This window comes from Leptidea sinapis, chromosome Z, assembly GCF_905404315.1.
Source record: "Leptidea sinapis chromosome Z, ilLepSina1.1, whole genome shotgun sequence".
Taxonomy (NCBI): Eukaryota; Metazoa; Arthropoda; class Insecta; order Lepidoptera; family Pieridae; genus Leptidea; species Leptidea sinapis.
This window is the reverse complement of record NC_066312.1, coordinates 17,352,821-17,370,041: the sequence shown is the minus strand read 5'-3', so window position 1 is coordinate 17,370,041 and position 17,221 is coordinate 17,352,821. Positions and strand designations below refer to the sequence as shown.

The window sequence follows — 17,221 nt, the reverse complement described above, 5'->3', positions numbered from 1 at the left end:
TATTTTTATACTTTTGCACGCCTCGAACGCCTAGGCCTTCTCGTTTTTTTTTAAAAAACGCAGGTGATTCAGTTTTATTCGAAATTATTTTTTTATGATTTTTACTGTTTTTTTTTCTACTCCAGTTCTTTGAAATATTTTTGGTCAAAAAGCAGCAATGTAAAACATATATTCGGTTAGGTAACGTATGTTGAATTTATAAACCGATTCGGACTGTGACAGTTGACCCACGGCTTAGAAAAAAAGTTTGCGTAGGTACATTGTTTTCAAGCACACTTTTGCCTTTCCGGTATCAGACTGCGAATGATATGTCGTATAAATAAATATAAATGTGTATAGAATGTCATTGGACAAAAATTCTTACGGCCTTACAAATAAAATTGGCATAAAGTTATAATAAACCAAGAAAATTCAAAATGTTTACAAATAGACATTTTGCTTACGATTGGTGTATTCGGACACATAAAGTTTCCCGCGTTTATTTGCAAGGCTGCTTATCATTCGGAAAACTTCAGAATTATCATTGTACTAGCTGACCCGGCAAACGTTGTTTTGCCATATAAATTGTATTGATCTTTTTCTTGCTAGTTGATAAGAGATGGCGCTAGTTGTATTCATTAGTAACAATCACAGTTCTTTTATATTTTGTATAATTCACACTATAGTTTTATAAATTATAGCCTATTTGTTATTCTTTATTATTGCAAAGTTTCATCAAAATCTATTCAGTAGATTTTGCGTTAAAGAAGTTCAAACATACATCCAGACATACAAACTTTCACATTTATAATATTAGTAGGATTGACTTGTCAACGATAATGTAAACATTTGCATATTCTTCGTTAATGCTTAGTTATAACTTTATACCAAGTTTATTTGTAAGGCCGTTAATATTTTGTAATCTGCTGTCACTACGCTGTAGCTATCGTATTTGCGTTGAGGAAAAAATGGGATAATAAACATATTTTCACTTACAATACTAGGCATCTGAGGCATGTGGATCTCTTCAACATAGTTAGCCGGAAACCAATGATGTTTCTTCCCGCCATAATCCCCACTCCACCAACCCTCATCCAGTTTATCCACGTTTGTGATTATTGCGTGCTTGCAAAAGGATAACTCGTCGTCTTGCCTTGCTTTGTAATCATAAAGCGCCTTCACCGTCACCTGTGCATTATAATGTTACATCATTATTTGGATGTAGTTCCAGAAAAACGTCCCAAGCCACAAACATCACATTTTAAGGAATTCGTGTTTAAATTTTAATATATTCCATACATGTGGGTTGGGCTACTAAGTCATAATGTCATTTAAAGAGTGACACTAGGACTGACCAGTTTTGTGTTCTTTACTCAATTCCGATATGATTGTGGTTTGGAACGTTTTTCTAGAATTACGTCCATTTATTAAACAGAGATGATTATTCATGTAAAATAAATTGATAAATCTATAGCCATCCCCGCTGATTACCCTAAGAAATGTTATCTATAGCTTCAATACCTTCATTTCTGGCTGTTGGATGGGACATATCTTTGTTCACTAATATGATAATTCACAAATATAATAATATATAATCAAAGATGGCTGAAAAATTGTGAAGGAATCCCCGGATACAAAGAAAATATGGAAGGAGCACAGAGGTTTGGAGATGCTGTTAAGAAGAATTTCAATTCCTAAAGATCTTACTTAAATCTTATTTTATTTTATAACAATATTGTGTACTATATACCTATATTATTATTGTAAGGCTACGCTAAGAAATTAATTTACAATATAAATTTTAATTTACAAAGCTTTAAGAAAGAATATATTTAATACTCTAATAAATGTTGTTATAGTATGATAGTCTATAGATAAAATTGTATGTTAATTAATATCTCTTTTTGTGGTGCGTTATAATTCACACAATAATGTCGCTACTGCAGTTGATACCGGTTAACAGTAGGTGGGAGATCTAATCTGATCCGCAGGAGATCGGTTTCAAGATTTGTTTGTTGTTAAATGTGTTTCATAATAATAAGAAGCTAGACTTCGCTTAAATGTTAAACTAAACTTACTTAAAAACTGAATATTTAGCCATAGGTAAAAAATATCAGAATTAGGTATTATGCGGAAATCCAGTGCTATTTAAAATCCTTAGATTATTTATACGCCTAGATACTGCCTCTACTTTGAGTAATGCAAGCACACTAAGCAACTTTTGCACTACTTTCGATCGGAGTTCGATCCGTACCCTTAAAAACACGGTTCGAAGATCCGGCTTCCGTCATACGATTTCTTTCCGTCAACCGTAGAAATAGTTCTACGACTAATTCGGACCGTGCCTTCACGGATACAGATGCGACTCAGACCGGACGTAGTGCGAAAGCGCTCTAACACTGCAAAGTGACATACAAATCGCGAGTGTAAGACGTAGCTTGTTATGCACACTAAAGTATTAAACCTGGAATGTTATCATCGGTTGTGTAGCAGCAGAAGGCTGTATCTAGACGTACAAATTATTATTATTAAGGGTTATTCCATTTAGCCTGATTAAATCAACACGTAGGTACTTCACTTTTACACAATGCAAGTTCAGGAGTTCTTGTCTAGCCAAACAAACCCTTGAACGAAAGTGCTAGAACTCTAATAGCAATAAGAAATTAACTTTAAATTCGTAAACGTTCTATACTTTTTGTGACTACTTAATTACAATAAAATAAAACTAAAAATTTAAGACTAGATAGCTATAAAATAATAATATTTACGAGGGCTGCACTAAAAGTATCGGGAATGGAATATTTCCCCTGTTCCTGTCATATTAAAATATGTTTAATTGAAAACTCCTTGGTTTTAAAAATCGAATACCATTTATTTATTTAAAAAAGATTCTCGGTCTTGTCACAAGGTCTTTTCAAACTTGTTTAGTCGTTGAGAAAATGGAATTGACTCCAGAAAATTCTAGAGCGATGATTTATTATGACTTTCGAAGTGGTTTAACACAAAAACAGTGTGTTGACCGGATGATTTCTGCATTTGGTGATGAAGCCCCATCCAAAACCACAATTTATCGCTGGTTTGCTGAATTTCAACGTGGACGTTTCAAGCTCAGTGATGATCCCCGTCAAGGTCGTCCAAAAACTGCAGTCACCAAAGAAAACGTTGATGCTGTGCGCACAGAACAAAAGAGTTTTTAGAGCAAGAAAACACTAGACCATCCACCGTACAGGCCCGACCTAAGCCCTAATGATTTCTATACTTTCCCTAAAATAAAGAATAAATTGCGTGGTCAGAGATTCTCATCACCTGAAGAAGCTGTGGACGCCTACAAAACGGCCATTTTGGAGACCCCAACTTCCGAATGCAATGGTTGCTTCAATGATTGGTTCCATCGTATGGAAAAATGTGTCAAATTTCTCGGAGAATACTTCGAAAAGCAATAAATACATTTTTAAATAGTAATGTTATGTCGCTTCCTTGATTCCCGATACTTTTAGTGCAGCCCTCGTACATCTCGCACTACGTACGCTGAATGCTATGTCTACTTACTTTAAATTTTATCTTCTAAACATAACTAGCTAATAGCATTAAACTACAAGTTTTGTATCACCCAGCAATATTCTTAGGTTTTTTTATCTACTTACCAACCTATAAAGATCTAATGAATATAAACGTTTAATTTTACCATGTATGGCAAATGCAATTACTGTAGTACACTATAGTACATAAGTTTTTATCTAAAGTAAGCTAAAAAATCAAACTAAAAATAATTGGGTAATTCCCTCACCAGACGAAAAACATGATTGCAAGGAATCGCACCTTTGTCGCATCTATAATAGTAAATATTATGTTAGAATTTTGGAGAATTATACGGTTTATATAATATATTTATAATAAATACTATTCGTAGCAATAAAAAAATATATTATTGATAATAACTGAAGTGAAGTGAATTGCAACTTTATTTTAAATAGTAGGTGTGTATAACGATTATAAACCGTTCAAAATCAAATAATTACCTTGGAGGTGAAAGTTGATGGATCCATGTATCCTGGTGTCCCATACACGGATGTATCGTCAGGCTCCTGAAGAAAAAAAATACAGGGATCACATTTTAACTAACACAGTTTTTTAATGATAAACCAAACAAGATTCCATTGCTGTGCTTTTCTCAAGAGACTGTTCTAATGCAATATAAAATACGGAACCACTTCCTTTATGGTGTGGTCGGGTCGAAAGCACGTACATCTTTCTCACAAACGTCAAGACCTCTGTCTCGGTGCAAGACACCATAAACTTACAGTAGAATAAATTACAGTCTTACCATCTGGTGACCCGAAAGCTCGTATGTCGTTCTATTTTATAAAAAGAGCTATGTACCATTGAATAATAAATTGATATTAATATCTGTTATACCCTCGCTAATGGGTAATTACCCAAAGAGGGCACATTATTGCCATGCCATTATCATCGCAGTATGAATTTTTTTAATGTTGCGGAATCGAAAAGTGTCGTAAATCTACTCGCTTGATTTTATTAGAACAAAGAAAAGTGTATTGTGTAACTATATAATACAAGCTAATCGCTCATAACGATTCAATACGTTATTTGACGGACTCATATTTATTCAAATTAAAAATATATTTATTTTCTCTCACAATCACACGATACATTGTTTATTTATATTTAGACATGGTTTGAATTTTGAGAGACTAGTGCTTGAAATAGGGATGTGCCGCATTACAGATACGTGAGACACTCTTATGTGACGTCTGCAGAAAGAAAAAATTATGTTCATATAACGGACGTTACCCCAATGATCCACATAAAAAAAACTTACCGAAATAAGCGTCCTCACAATATCTTCGCTGATTGGAACCCAGAGTTTGACCTTCTTATACAAAGGATGTTTCTCATAATATGACACAAGCTCCACTAGACTTTCAAATTTAACAGTGCCAATTGTGTACAATCTGCCTTCTTTCTTTACACGACAATGTTTAATTTCTCTTTCCGTCCTAAAACATTACGTTCAAGATTAATACCCATAAATATTAGTGGTTCAAGTATAAAATTGCCGTTTTGTATTGAAAAATTAACACCCGACATCTATAAGTATCTGCAGTCTAATTTATACATCTGCGTTAGACTCTGTGAAAGTATTTTGTATTGCTTCTTGAGAAAAAATTTTGTTTTGGAGAAAAAATTGGGGCGAGGCCTGATGAATGCAGAGAATGTTGTAGGTTTCCGAAATGCATGGTTTAGTATGCATGTAGCTTTCAGAGCTTTGGGATCTTGCGTTATCATGTATCAATATTGGTGAGACGTCTGAGCATCATTTTTCGAGGTACAATAGACATCTGCTGCTATGGCTTATACGGATCTTAGGATGTAGTGAATTAGAACCCGAATGACCACCAAACAGTTACCATCACTTATCTGTGTAAGCTTATTTCAGAGCATTTCTTGCGGTGTTTGACGTGGAGTCAACCATTGCGAATTGCGATGTTCACTTGCAATTATCGTACAGACTCTTTCACGGCAAACCCTTTTTCAAGCTTTCTTTTTATTATGGATTTCATGCAAATAGCTCAATATTGTTGGAATGTTAACATCAAATCATGCTTTCTTCAAACTAATGTCTTTGTATCATTATTTATTTTAATGGCTGGTCTTTTACTATTTATAAAATCAAAAACGGTACTTGCATTACCCGTATCATCTTCAAACGCAGCATTGATACTGTGCCTTGTTTCTGCTGCGTTCGAATCACTCTATAGAATGTTTTCAATGATTACTCTTAAATCCAATGCATTCATCATTAAATCAATCCAATTTTGTACACTTAAATAATATACATCTAGATAGACTGTGACAGCTGTGAACACGTCGAAAAAAAGCAGCGAACTATTAACATCTATTATATTCAACGCACGCACACAAAGTGACATTCGTATCGCGAGTGTAAGACGTAGCTTAATCATGCACGCCAAAGTTATAAACCTGTAGCACTATTCTCGTAACAAAACTAGAAAAGGATCGAACAGACCTTATGTCAAAAAGTTAAATTTCGTATTCTAGGAACACAAATTGACAGTTCAGTTCCGATTGTGATGAAGTTACGTTGCGATTTAGGGAAATCGTATGATGCGTATTCTTGTAACAAGATCGAACGTCAATTGTCGGGAGATGCGTATTCTGCCAAAATATTGGCGTTTATAAAATTATAACACAGCAAAGATGGGCTTATAAAAAGATAAGCCTACTAAAAAGTAGTGGTAGAAATATTTTAAATTTGTATAAACAATATTGATAACTTTGAGCAAGCTAGTCGTTCAAAGGTGATTGATGCGCGCTCGGATTCAATTAACGTTCTACTGAAATGATAGGAGAATATGAATCTAGAGCTATGGATAGGATCGGAACTTACATGTCAACCATTTTGAAATCACGTGAATAGTACCGCTGGCCTGTTGCCATCTCTATCTAGATGTATAACTTATGTACACAATTTTAAATCTAATTTTGTAGCTGTCATTTGAAAACGTTTGACTTTAAAATCTCGGACCAAAAAGGTTTTAATTTTAATCCAAAGAAGCAAGTACGCTAAAACGGCAATTTTATACTTAAATTCTTATTTATATATAGAGCATGACTGGTGACACACGATACTCGAACACGTAATATTTGGCGATCATATATGAAGAGAGATAAAAACATAAATATTAATTGACAAAGTTTACTAAGTAGTAATCTTAACCGGAAGTTAAGAAATTAATAAACATATGAGCACCGCAAAGACACACGGATTAAACGCTTACTTCGGGGCATGCAGGCAAGAAGCGGAAAGGCGGACACGTTGACCTGTTGGTGCTTGCGTTTAACTACGAAAGAGTCGCGCTCTCAGCGGTGATGTATCTACACTCGATTTGTTGAAAACATTTTTTTAAACTCATTTTGAAAGTGGATCAAGTACTGAGTATTCACCCTAAATATTGGTAGTGTTTGACCAGTCATACTATATACATCTCATACCACTATATACACCAGTCACACTTACAACATTAATAATAACTAATATTATTATTTCCTACTAGTCAAAACAAAATAGGGGCCACTAGTTAATTCGAAACTTATAATATAAGTAAGTACACATATTATGTGTTTTGTTTACCAAAACTAATTGATAGTGTCACAAAAATTGATGTTAACAACACTTTATTATTTACTCTCTTGCTGGGATGTTTACGACCAGATGTTGGGCATAACTAGATTAATATAGTCTTTTGACCCTCATTTGCACTGCGAGTGGGCCCTGGGTTCTTTATTTTTGGCATTATTTAAAAATATAGCCCTAATTTGTAAACCAGAACATTGTTTTACTGTTATCTAAATATAAATTTTTATTAATCGTTTTATGTTACATTAAACAACTTAGGAATATTTTGTTTTGACTAGTATACACTCAGTCAAAAAAGTATCGGGAATAAATGACATGCTTAAGGTTCTCAATGAATTGGCACAACTGTTTTTCATTTTGACGCGGAGTTTGAGTTGTGTCTGTCAATAATACAGTGCTGTTTTAAGATAGATCATATATGTTTTATATTTCTAATTTTGGAAGCTTTACGGTAAATTTACTCATCAAAAATTCTAAGAGATCAAAAGCGGTCGAGATTTGCTGGAATATATGCATCGCCCTGGTAGGCCATTAACGTCTTCAACTGAAGTTAACATCACATATAATATCACAAGTGAGTGAAAATCTTCACTCAAGTTTGGGAGTTGCCGCTAAACTTTCTGTAATCTCACGAGTGGCTAGTCCCAGAAGACCTGAATTTTCCCCTTAATTCAATTGCATAAGAGTCACTAAGAACATGCTAGACCGACTCGTATCATTTTATTAGACACTGACAGCCCACCAATCAAGGCTATCAATGTGAACAACGACGTCCTATACATATGAACAAAAAAAACATGCCACAAATTACATCATAAAAAACTTCGACTGCCACATATCATATCATATATCTGCGTTTACTCCAGTTGTTTAAAATATTTTTGGTTAATAGGCAGCAATGTAAACATTTATTCAGTTTAAGCTGCGTGTTTTTTTTTATATGAGAGGGGGCAAACGGGCAAGAGGCTCACGGTTGAGGCAACCGCCCATGGACATCCGCAACAACAGGTGTGTCAAGAAATGCGTTGCCGGCCTTTAAGATGGGAGTATGCTTTTTTCTTGAAGGTCCCTAAGTCGTATCTGTTCGGGAAGACCGCTGCCGGTAGTTGATTCCAAAGTGGCTGTGCGAGGCAATTCTGCGTATGTTTAATTAAAACTCGATTTGAACAGTGACATCAGTGGAATAGCAGTTAAGTATTTTTTAAACCGTGACTAAATAAGTTTTACGTTTCTCAGTTTGTCTATATTTTCTGATCAAGATCTGTTCAGTCGGAGATTTTTTACGTTTTTAATCAAAACCCCACTCATATTATGTTTGTATGTTTATTATTTGGTCTGTGTATATTTGGTACTGCTTAACGCTCTAAATTGATTTGAATATAATAAGTTCAAGTGATATAATAATGAGTCAGTCACACTTGAATCATCACTATAAATATTTCTTTTAAATTACTGAATATACCATATGATCGGAATAAGTAAAGCTCGTGAGAAGAACATACAAGATACTCAACGGGCACCCTTTTCAATCAAATAGCGTATTTTACAAGGGCTGTAATATACATAACAAATTAGTTTGTAAAGTGCTTCATCCAACATATTAATCGTGTTTAAATAAAATCAAATATTTAATGGAAAGTAATAAAGAGTAAACCGTATAAATATAAATTATTGTAATATATTGGATGCATCAACCTTTAGAATTTGAATTCATGAATGAGAGAAACAAACAGTCAAATACAATATCTTTATTTACTTAAAATAACTCGATAAACAGCTCGCCAAGCTTGTATAAGTAAAATAAACTTACCAGTGATAAGTCACACCATATTTTTTGCACCGTTAAGTATTATTTGAGCACTTTTTTATAGCACACTTGATAAAAATGCACACACGACTAAGGAGAAAACTGTGTTTACATTTTCTTTAAGCACACTTTTGCCGTTCGGCTATCAGTCTGCGAATGATATGTCCATATGTATATAGAACGTCGAACGAAAATTGATTGTAAACGAATTTTTAAATAAAATCCCAGCAAATAAAAACTATTACAGATATTAATCCAGCCAAATTATTTCTTTTTCCTAAACTCAAATTACTAATTTGTGGCACCCGTTTTATTTTCAAATTCAAATATTTTTATTCAAAATAGGATGTGACATCACTTATTGAAAGTCAAAAACTACCACCACTTCCAAAATAAATGCCTCCGACCTGAGAATAATAGGCGCAACAAACTCAGCAGGCTTTTTTTTTTACGCTGACGTTCCACAATGAACGTTGAAAATTGTTTTGATGATTTTGTTGAAATGATTAGTTGGCGTAACTGTAATATATTCCTGGTACTTTTTAGAAAGGCGTCGGTGGCACAAAGACTTGCCCACCACGTACCAATGTATTTTCGATTTTTGATTCATTGGTGCGCTTATTTGACGCACTTACAATGAAGCAAAACATTATGATGAAATTTACATACACCATTGAAAGGATGTTTGTGACGTTCGCCAACTCACCCTGGACCAGGGGGGAGGGGTAATCAATGAGGGCGGAGATCACAAACTGTCATTTGAACTGTTTGATAAAGCAGTCGCTTAATTTCCTAAACATTGGTTAAGCAGTAGGCCAAGTATTCACTGTTCGCCATTAATATTTATGAAAGAACATAGAATGAATGAATGCCCATGTGACTACTGTTTTACGGTCACATTGCTTTTATTTTGTCACCACGTGTTTTGGTGTCATCTCTTAAATCTCAAAAAAAAAACTCAGTTCAAATCTACTTTCCCAGGTGTGTGTAAAATTTCATGATTACATGTGTAGTTAAGACGTGAACGAAGAACAAACAAACAAAACGTAATATTACATATTTTTAATTCAGGTGATAGCCTAGGCTCAACAATGAAAATATAACCGTACCCGCTACTTACGGTAAACAAATTCCAGCGTTATGAAAATGTTGATGACTAAAAATTGGTGTGTACCTAATAAGAACTTTTATTTGAACTAAATTGTTACGAAAGACGAAAAAATGCAATAATATCTTGAATATTGTATTTTTTTTCTACGAATAATCTCAATAATACTGATTGATAAAAGGTTAGCAATTTCGAGTATATACATTAAAAGCGAGTCGATTTTGAGCACAGTTTACGATATAAAAAATTATACAACGGCATTAAAATTTCAAGAGGAAAAGTAAAATACAGCTCAGAAGATAGTGTTTTAATAACTTTATTTTATCTAATTCCTAATAATGTAATGATTTCGTATTTAATTTTAAACATGTAAAGTTGCTCGTGATATAATATTAACCTAGCAACCAAAAACAAAGCACCAAGACATAATATCATTCCATTGCATTGAAATGGTTTCCGTGCTCCTATAAATTCTATGCGTTCAGTCTTGGAAATTCGACTTCTATCTTGTTGGTACTTCACGTACGTAGGTCATTATTGAATCCAATTTACACACTACCGGACAACTAGATCCATAGTGTCTTTTATTAGAATATTAATATGCCGAGGTTGATTTAAGTCCACGCTGACGAAGTAGTGGGTACAGCTAGCATAATAAGAACAATAATGTTAAATTGACACTGCCTTTCTGTCTGTTACTCTATCACGCCTTATCTCCCTACCGATTCTGATGAAATTTTAATATATAATGAGAAAAGTGAGAGTGAGATAGTCTGAACATGTAAGTCACGTAATGTAAAAGAGTATAAAAACATTCAAAACATAATAAACCCATTTGCAAAGAAAATGTGTGTGTGTTTGCCTGTGTGATTCGCTTGAAAATGAAACCATAAGGGGTATCCCCTGCAAGCATTTTTATTTTAATAAGATTTAAAAAGACATGTATTATTTTTACTGAGTTAACTTGTAAGCCTAGCCTAATAGCGCTTTGAGGTTTCATATTATTTCTCATTGATTTAATTATAATGTTATAATCCAATCAATGATAACCTTGTTTATTGATTTTACAAAATTTTGAAGATAAGACAACATAAAATTATCAAACAATTGAAGTACCTAACAAAATATTGGTTTCCGTGTCCCCTTTTTTTGCAAATGAGTATGATATGAACATTCCTGATTCTTAATAAATAAGATGTCTTCAACCTAACTATTCATCAAACTCTCAATTAATAATCTCTTAATATCTTTGTTATTGCATAATTTATTAATATGAAGCATATAGCATAGTTATGCTTCAAATTAATGTAATGTGGTTTAATTTCATCAGAATAGGTCCAAGAAGTCCACAGTCTTATAGTACCAAAGTGTTGCTTTTCGTTATCTTAAATATTATTTAGTAAGCTGAATTTTTGACAGACTTACATTATATTTCGCATCGTCAAAAATGACAAATTAGGATTATTACATCCTGATTTACGTTTTTTTTGTCGGACCGGCGTTAGTCCTGCGTTGGTGTGATGGATCTCTAAGTATTGTGTGTTTGTTGTTTTGTTAACTGTCGAACACCTATTAATTAATACAATGGTGTTAATGAATACAAATGTTAGTCAGCAAGATGTTACACGCTTTGTCAACAGAGAGTGAGGTGTAACAATACAAATAGAGAAAATGTGACATAGAATCTGAACAAGCATTACTAGGAGAAGCAGGGCTATCAAACGACAGCGATATGACAGCAAGATTGGAAATATGCCGACTGATGACACTTTTCATTAATTTGGGAAGATCTCTAGATTTCAATTGAATATCCGACATTAAGAAGTTGTCTCATAATCTGCTTTTGACTACGACCGACGTGTCATCGGTGCTATCCGCGTCACAGTCAAACACCATCGAGGGATTAAAAGAACTTGTTGTGAAAAGTTGAAATTGATTGTAATGATTGTCACATTCTATGTGTTAACTGTAATTAACTTATATCTTATCTGCTGTAAATAAATATGCAATGACTACGTACCCCGCGCGAAAAATTCGCACTCAATCTATATATATAAAAATGTATTGCTGATCGTTAGTCTCGGTAAAACTCGAGAACGGCTGGACCGATTTGGCTAATTTTAGTCTTGAACTATTTGTGGAAGTCTATAAAAGGTGAATAAATATGAAAATACTAGGTATTAAATAAAAAAAAAACAGTTAGGTTTTTCCTTTGATGGGCCGCCCGTCGTTCAAAAATCAAATTGCGAAGAGAAATTTTACTACCATGAGCAATTATTTTTATTTGCAATATTTGTTTTGTATCGACATATTTTCTATGAGAGAATTTTTTGACGCACGATTTGACAGTTTTGCTGTGAAACAATTTCATTATAACAACAGGTAGCAGGTCTTGCGAAATAATTCTTGATTTAATGATTATATATGATGATTTAATGAATATTATTCACAAATTCATAAGAAACATTATTTTATTAATTATAATATACAGAACAACGTCTGTCGGGTCAACAAGTAAATAATAAAAAATCACATTGAAAGATTCTTATAAAACGATAATAGACGGATAACATATCGCGTTAGAATACTGTAAAATGTACCAGTCATCATGTCATACAATAACCACTCATATTTCCTTCAATCACCCGCACTGAATGAAATATAAGTTTCCACTTGAAAATATGTTTTGTTCCCATCGTATCTTTATTTTGAAACTTTTGAGATGTGTAGAATTGGGTGAACAAGACAACAGGCGTAGGAGAGTTTATAAACAGAGGATAATTTCTTGACGATCTTATAATCACGCGAATTTCAATTAAGATTCAACTAGACAAGCAATAAATTGAGCAAAAACTTAATAGCAGTAATAATTTACTTATTTAACTTAAAAACATAAATTTACAGCAATTTTTTTTTAGGAAAATAATACCTTTACCTGGTGGCTCAGCCCTTCCATTACAGCATGTAGCAATATGTTATTTTTTACTAAAGTTGGGTTATTCAAAAGACAGAGGATATATGCGGTTAAATAATAATAAAGTTATGAAATGAATAAAAAATTAATTAAAATATACAATTTAAATATTTTTAAACTTATTTTTGAAGTGTGAATTCCGTGTGTGTATTGTGCGTGCATGAGTGAGGAAAATGTGAGTCTGTGTAGTGCAAAAACATTTGACAGGATTCTTCAAGGGGAATACAGTTCCCTGTAAACTTTGAACTAAGCTCCAAGTTTGGAGCGTTTTTCTATAAATCTCTTTGAACTACCTTGCATAGAGATTATTGTTGCAACGTTCGTGGTCGCGTATAACGCCGATAAAAGTACTTAGTTATCTGTCTAAACCTGTAGGATAGAATACCAGACGTCAAAAAGGTGTTTAAAACTCTGTATGCATACAATTCCAGTTTTAACTTTTGTTTGAACGACTCAATTCGAACGAATTATGATTTTGCGCCTAGGCACTAGTACGAGGGCTGCACTAAAAGTATCGGGAATGAAATATTTCCACTGTTCCTGTCATATTAAAATCTTTTAAATTGTACTCCTTGGTTTTAAAAATCGAATACCATTTATTTATTTAAAAAAAGATTCTCGGTCTTGTTACAAGGTCTTTTCAAACTTGCTTAGTTGTTGAGAAAATGGAATTGACTCGAGAAAATTCTAGAGCGATGATTTATTATGACTTTCGAAGTGGTTTAACATAAAAACAGTGTGTTGACCGGATGATTTCTGCATTTGGTGATGAAGCCCCATCAAAAACCACAATTTATCGCTGGTTTGCTGAATTTCAACGTGGACGTGTCAAGCTCAGTGATGATCCCCGTCTAGGGTCGTCCAAAAACTGCAGTCACCAAAGAAAACGTTAATGCTGTGCGTAACCTGATTGAGGAAGATCGACATGTGACATACCGCGAAATTCAGGCAACTTTAGACATTGGCATGAGTCAAATACAAATAATCTTGCATGAAGAATTAGGTGTAAAAAAGTTGTTTTCCCGATGGATATCGCATTTGCTCTGTTAAGAGCAAAAAGCGGCTCGCGTTACTTGGTGCGTCAGAACTCTCGAAAGATTCCACGCAGGATCCTCAAATGCTGTATACAACATCGTATTAGGTGACGAATCCTGGATATACTCGTATGAACCCGAAACAAAAAACCAGTCACGAGTTTGGGTGTTCGAAAATGACTTAAAGCCAACAAAAATTGTTCGTTCACGGAGTGTTGCAAAAAAAAATGGTGTCCAATTTTTTCTCCAAAACCCGGCCATGTTGCGACTATTCCTATTGAGGGACAAAGAACGGTTAATGCAGAATGGTATGCTAGCATTTGTTTGCCACAGGTCGTTTCTGAACCCCGTAATGAGAACTGCAACCGCCGCATCATCCTCCATCACGACAATGCGAGTTTTCGCACCGCGCACAGAACAAAAGAGTTTTTAGAGCAAGAAAACATAGAATTATTAGACCATCCGGTGTACAGCCCCGACCCAAGCCCTTATGATTTGTATACTTTCCCTAAAATAAAGAATAAATTGCGTGGTCAGAGATTTTCATCACCTGAAGAAGCTGTGGTCGCCTACAAAACGGCCATTTTGGGGACCCCAACTTCCGAATGGAATGGTTGCTTCAACGATTCATATGGAAAAATGTGTCAAACTTCGCGGAGAATACTTCGAAAAGCAATAAATACATTTTTAAATACTAATGTTTTGTCACTTACTTGATTACCGAAACTTTCAGTGCCGCCCTCGTACATACAAATTTTTATACATGAAGAGTTTAAAAGAGAGAGGAAATCACCCAAACACAAATAACATCCACAGAATACCGTCTTCAAAGAAGGCAAAATCAAAAATGAAGTCAGCTTGTAACTAGATATAATATTTTAGGTGTATAATAAAACGTATCTAAAATGTGCTACCACTATATGCATAATGCCACCACTCTTACAAAATGTTTTATTGTGTTTTAAGTAATTAGTGTACTTACCCGAGAAGTGATTCCACTACACTTAGTATGATGATCCGTATGATTTCTACACCACTTAACAACACATGAAGGCATTTTAAATTGAAAAATCCTTAATGTTTAATCTGTTCTACAAATCTCGCTTGACAGGGATTCAATCGCGCTCACTCGCCTAACCGAACTGATCCGCGTGCCGGGACAGTTTGTAAGCACTAAGGGATAGTTTTAGTTGCGCAATTTTAAAGCATCAGAAATGCTTCATATGCGTTCACTCTTTCTAAGTTACTTTTTCGATTTTCTTGTTGCAAATCCGCAACTATGTTTTCCGAAAATGAAATATATTTCATGTCTTCTTTTACTTTATTCTCTCTACACTCTTCTTTTTAGGCTTCTAAGAATGCAACTGAATTTCAATAATGCCGTTAGAAAGTTGGATTCCTTTCAGGGTCGAATTAATTTGCTGAAACTCATTTTCTTACTTCGTTGCCAAAAGGTTCATCATTTTTTTCATTTCTGCCTTCATGCTGCCAGCTGAGTGGCGATAGAGTGTTCCAAGTCTTCTCTGTTCCCTTTATTACGTTAAAATGAAAAATTGGCTGGAGTTTTTGGACCCAGTGTGTTAAGTTAGCTGACATAGATTTTATTCCCCTTGTAACAACTCCTATAGCAAATGCTATCAGAACCGCTTACGAATTGCGGCAATCGACAGGCGGGTGACGTATGTGAGGTGGGAGGAACACGTGCACAGCGGCGTGCACCACCGCTGTAGTGTGCAGACTGACTACGCGTTACACAACGACTGCAACTTATGTTTGCCTGGTACGTCACAGCCCTAATTTAGATATTTTATTTATTTTCCGAGAAATTTAAACACAGAAAACACGTCTGGGCGCTTTTGCGGTCCAGGGAGCACAGGAACTCCTTGTCGAAATTCACACATATTTAAAAGTAAAAGTATTCTTGTTTGGTTATTGGTACTAAATGGAATATTACATATTTCTTCAAAAAACATTGAATAAGTCCGTTACACGAATAATGATTACCATTGTGAAATAAAAAATACTTTTTCATTTCTCATACTCGGAAAGTAATATTGTTTTGATCTAATTATTGGGTGGAAAATGCTGCTTCCCTCCGTAGAGAGGGAAAACCTCTTACAAATAACTTCCCACTCAAGGGCCGGAATGAACTTTAAAAATAGAACTGCTGTCAGCTGTGAAGAGTTTTATGTAAAGAAAGCTGGAGGCTGGAAATCCAGCACAGTCACCGAAGGCTACATTGAGGATTCAGTCCAAAATAAAAATTAACTGAAATTATAAAAATACGCCCCAATTCGCCTCAGCCAAAAACTTCCAGGGAGTATCCGCCACGAAATCCATCGTCTGATGAAATAGCGGTCTCCTACTTTTACAGATATCCAGAACAGCCAAATTTGTTATAATATATCAAAAAGCATAAACATTCCAAAAACAAATATAACTTTTAATTTCACAAATTGTACTTTTGACTATTAATTTTAAATAGGTACTACTAATATTATTAATAAATACTTTAGATAAACAACTAGTTTTATTTTCCTCATATTCGAAATGAAAAGTAGCGTGTTTAACACGGGTCGAAAGAATCAATTCCTACTCGGACTATAGCCGTCTAAATACTTCGGGAATTGATTCTTTCGACCCTTGCTGTCACAATCAACTATAAAGTTAGAGGAAATAATAAAAGGGCCAAGACCTGGTACCTGGACCAACATTGCATATTTATCCACGTTTTGGTATATTCCAGATAAAGTTTAATTATTAATTACAAAGGCGACAAATATAAACATAAACGTTTTTCTTATGACTATTATCTAGTTAAAAACGTAACATACCTGAAGCTGATTGCATAAGAACCTGGTTCTTTTTCGCTGGGTCTTACTAAAAATGCAGAATCTATATTTGCTTTCCTAAGAAGTTCTTCAGCTTGAGCTCTTGTACAAAATGGATGATACCACTCTTTTCCCTCGTGTTTATTGGGCTGCGGTACAGGCTCTTTTAATGTTATCAGGAACTCCTAAAACAGAATTTAATAACGGTTCATCAGTGATCATTCTATTGGCTAGGAAAATGAATTTGTAAGCGATTCACGCGAGAGCTGAATTCCTGTATACTATATTAAAAATACTTGTATTCTAAG

The 17,221-nt window shown here is 34.3% G+C and overlaps 2 protein-coding genes across 2 annotated transcripts in view; one reads left to right on the top strand and one right to left on the bottom strand.

The window, feature by feature from the left end:
* The window catches only part of LOC126978866 (uncharacterized), a 223,630-nt gene that overhangs the window by 21,246 nt on the left and 185,163 nt on the right, over nucleotides 1–17,221 (top strand). The window lies entirely within an intron of this gene.
* The window catches only part of LOC126978841 (1-phosphatidylinositol 4,5-bisphosphate phosphodiesterase gamma-1), a 34,133-nt gene that overhangs the window by 6,653 nt on the left and 10,259 nt on the right, over nucleotides 1–17,221 (bottom strand). The window contains exons 7-10 of the mRNA XM_050827940.1: nucleotides 16,917–17,098; nucleotides 4,820–4,997; nucleotides 3,999–4,064; nucleotides 976–1,167 (exon numbers count right to left, since the gene is read on the bottom strand). Of these exons, the coding sequence (XP_050683897.1) occupies nucleotides 976–1,167; nucleotides 3,999–4,064; nucleotides 4,820–4,997; nucleotides 16,917–17,098 (618 nt within the window). The remainder of the gene's footprint in view (nucleotides 1–975; nucleotides 1,168–3,998; nucleotides 4,065–4,819; nucleotides 4,998–16,916; nucleotides 17,099–17,221) is intronic.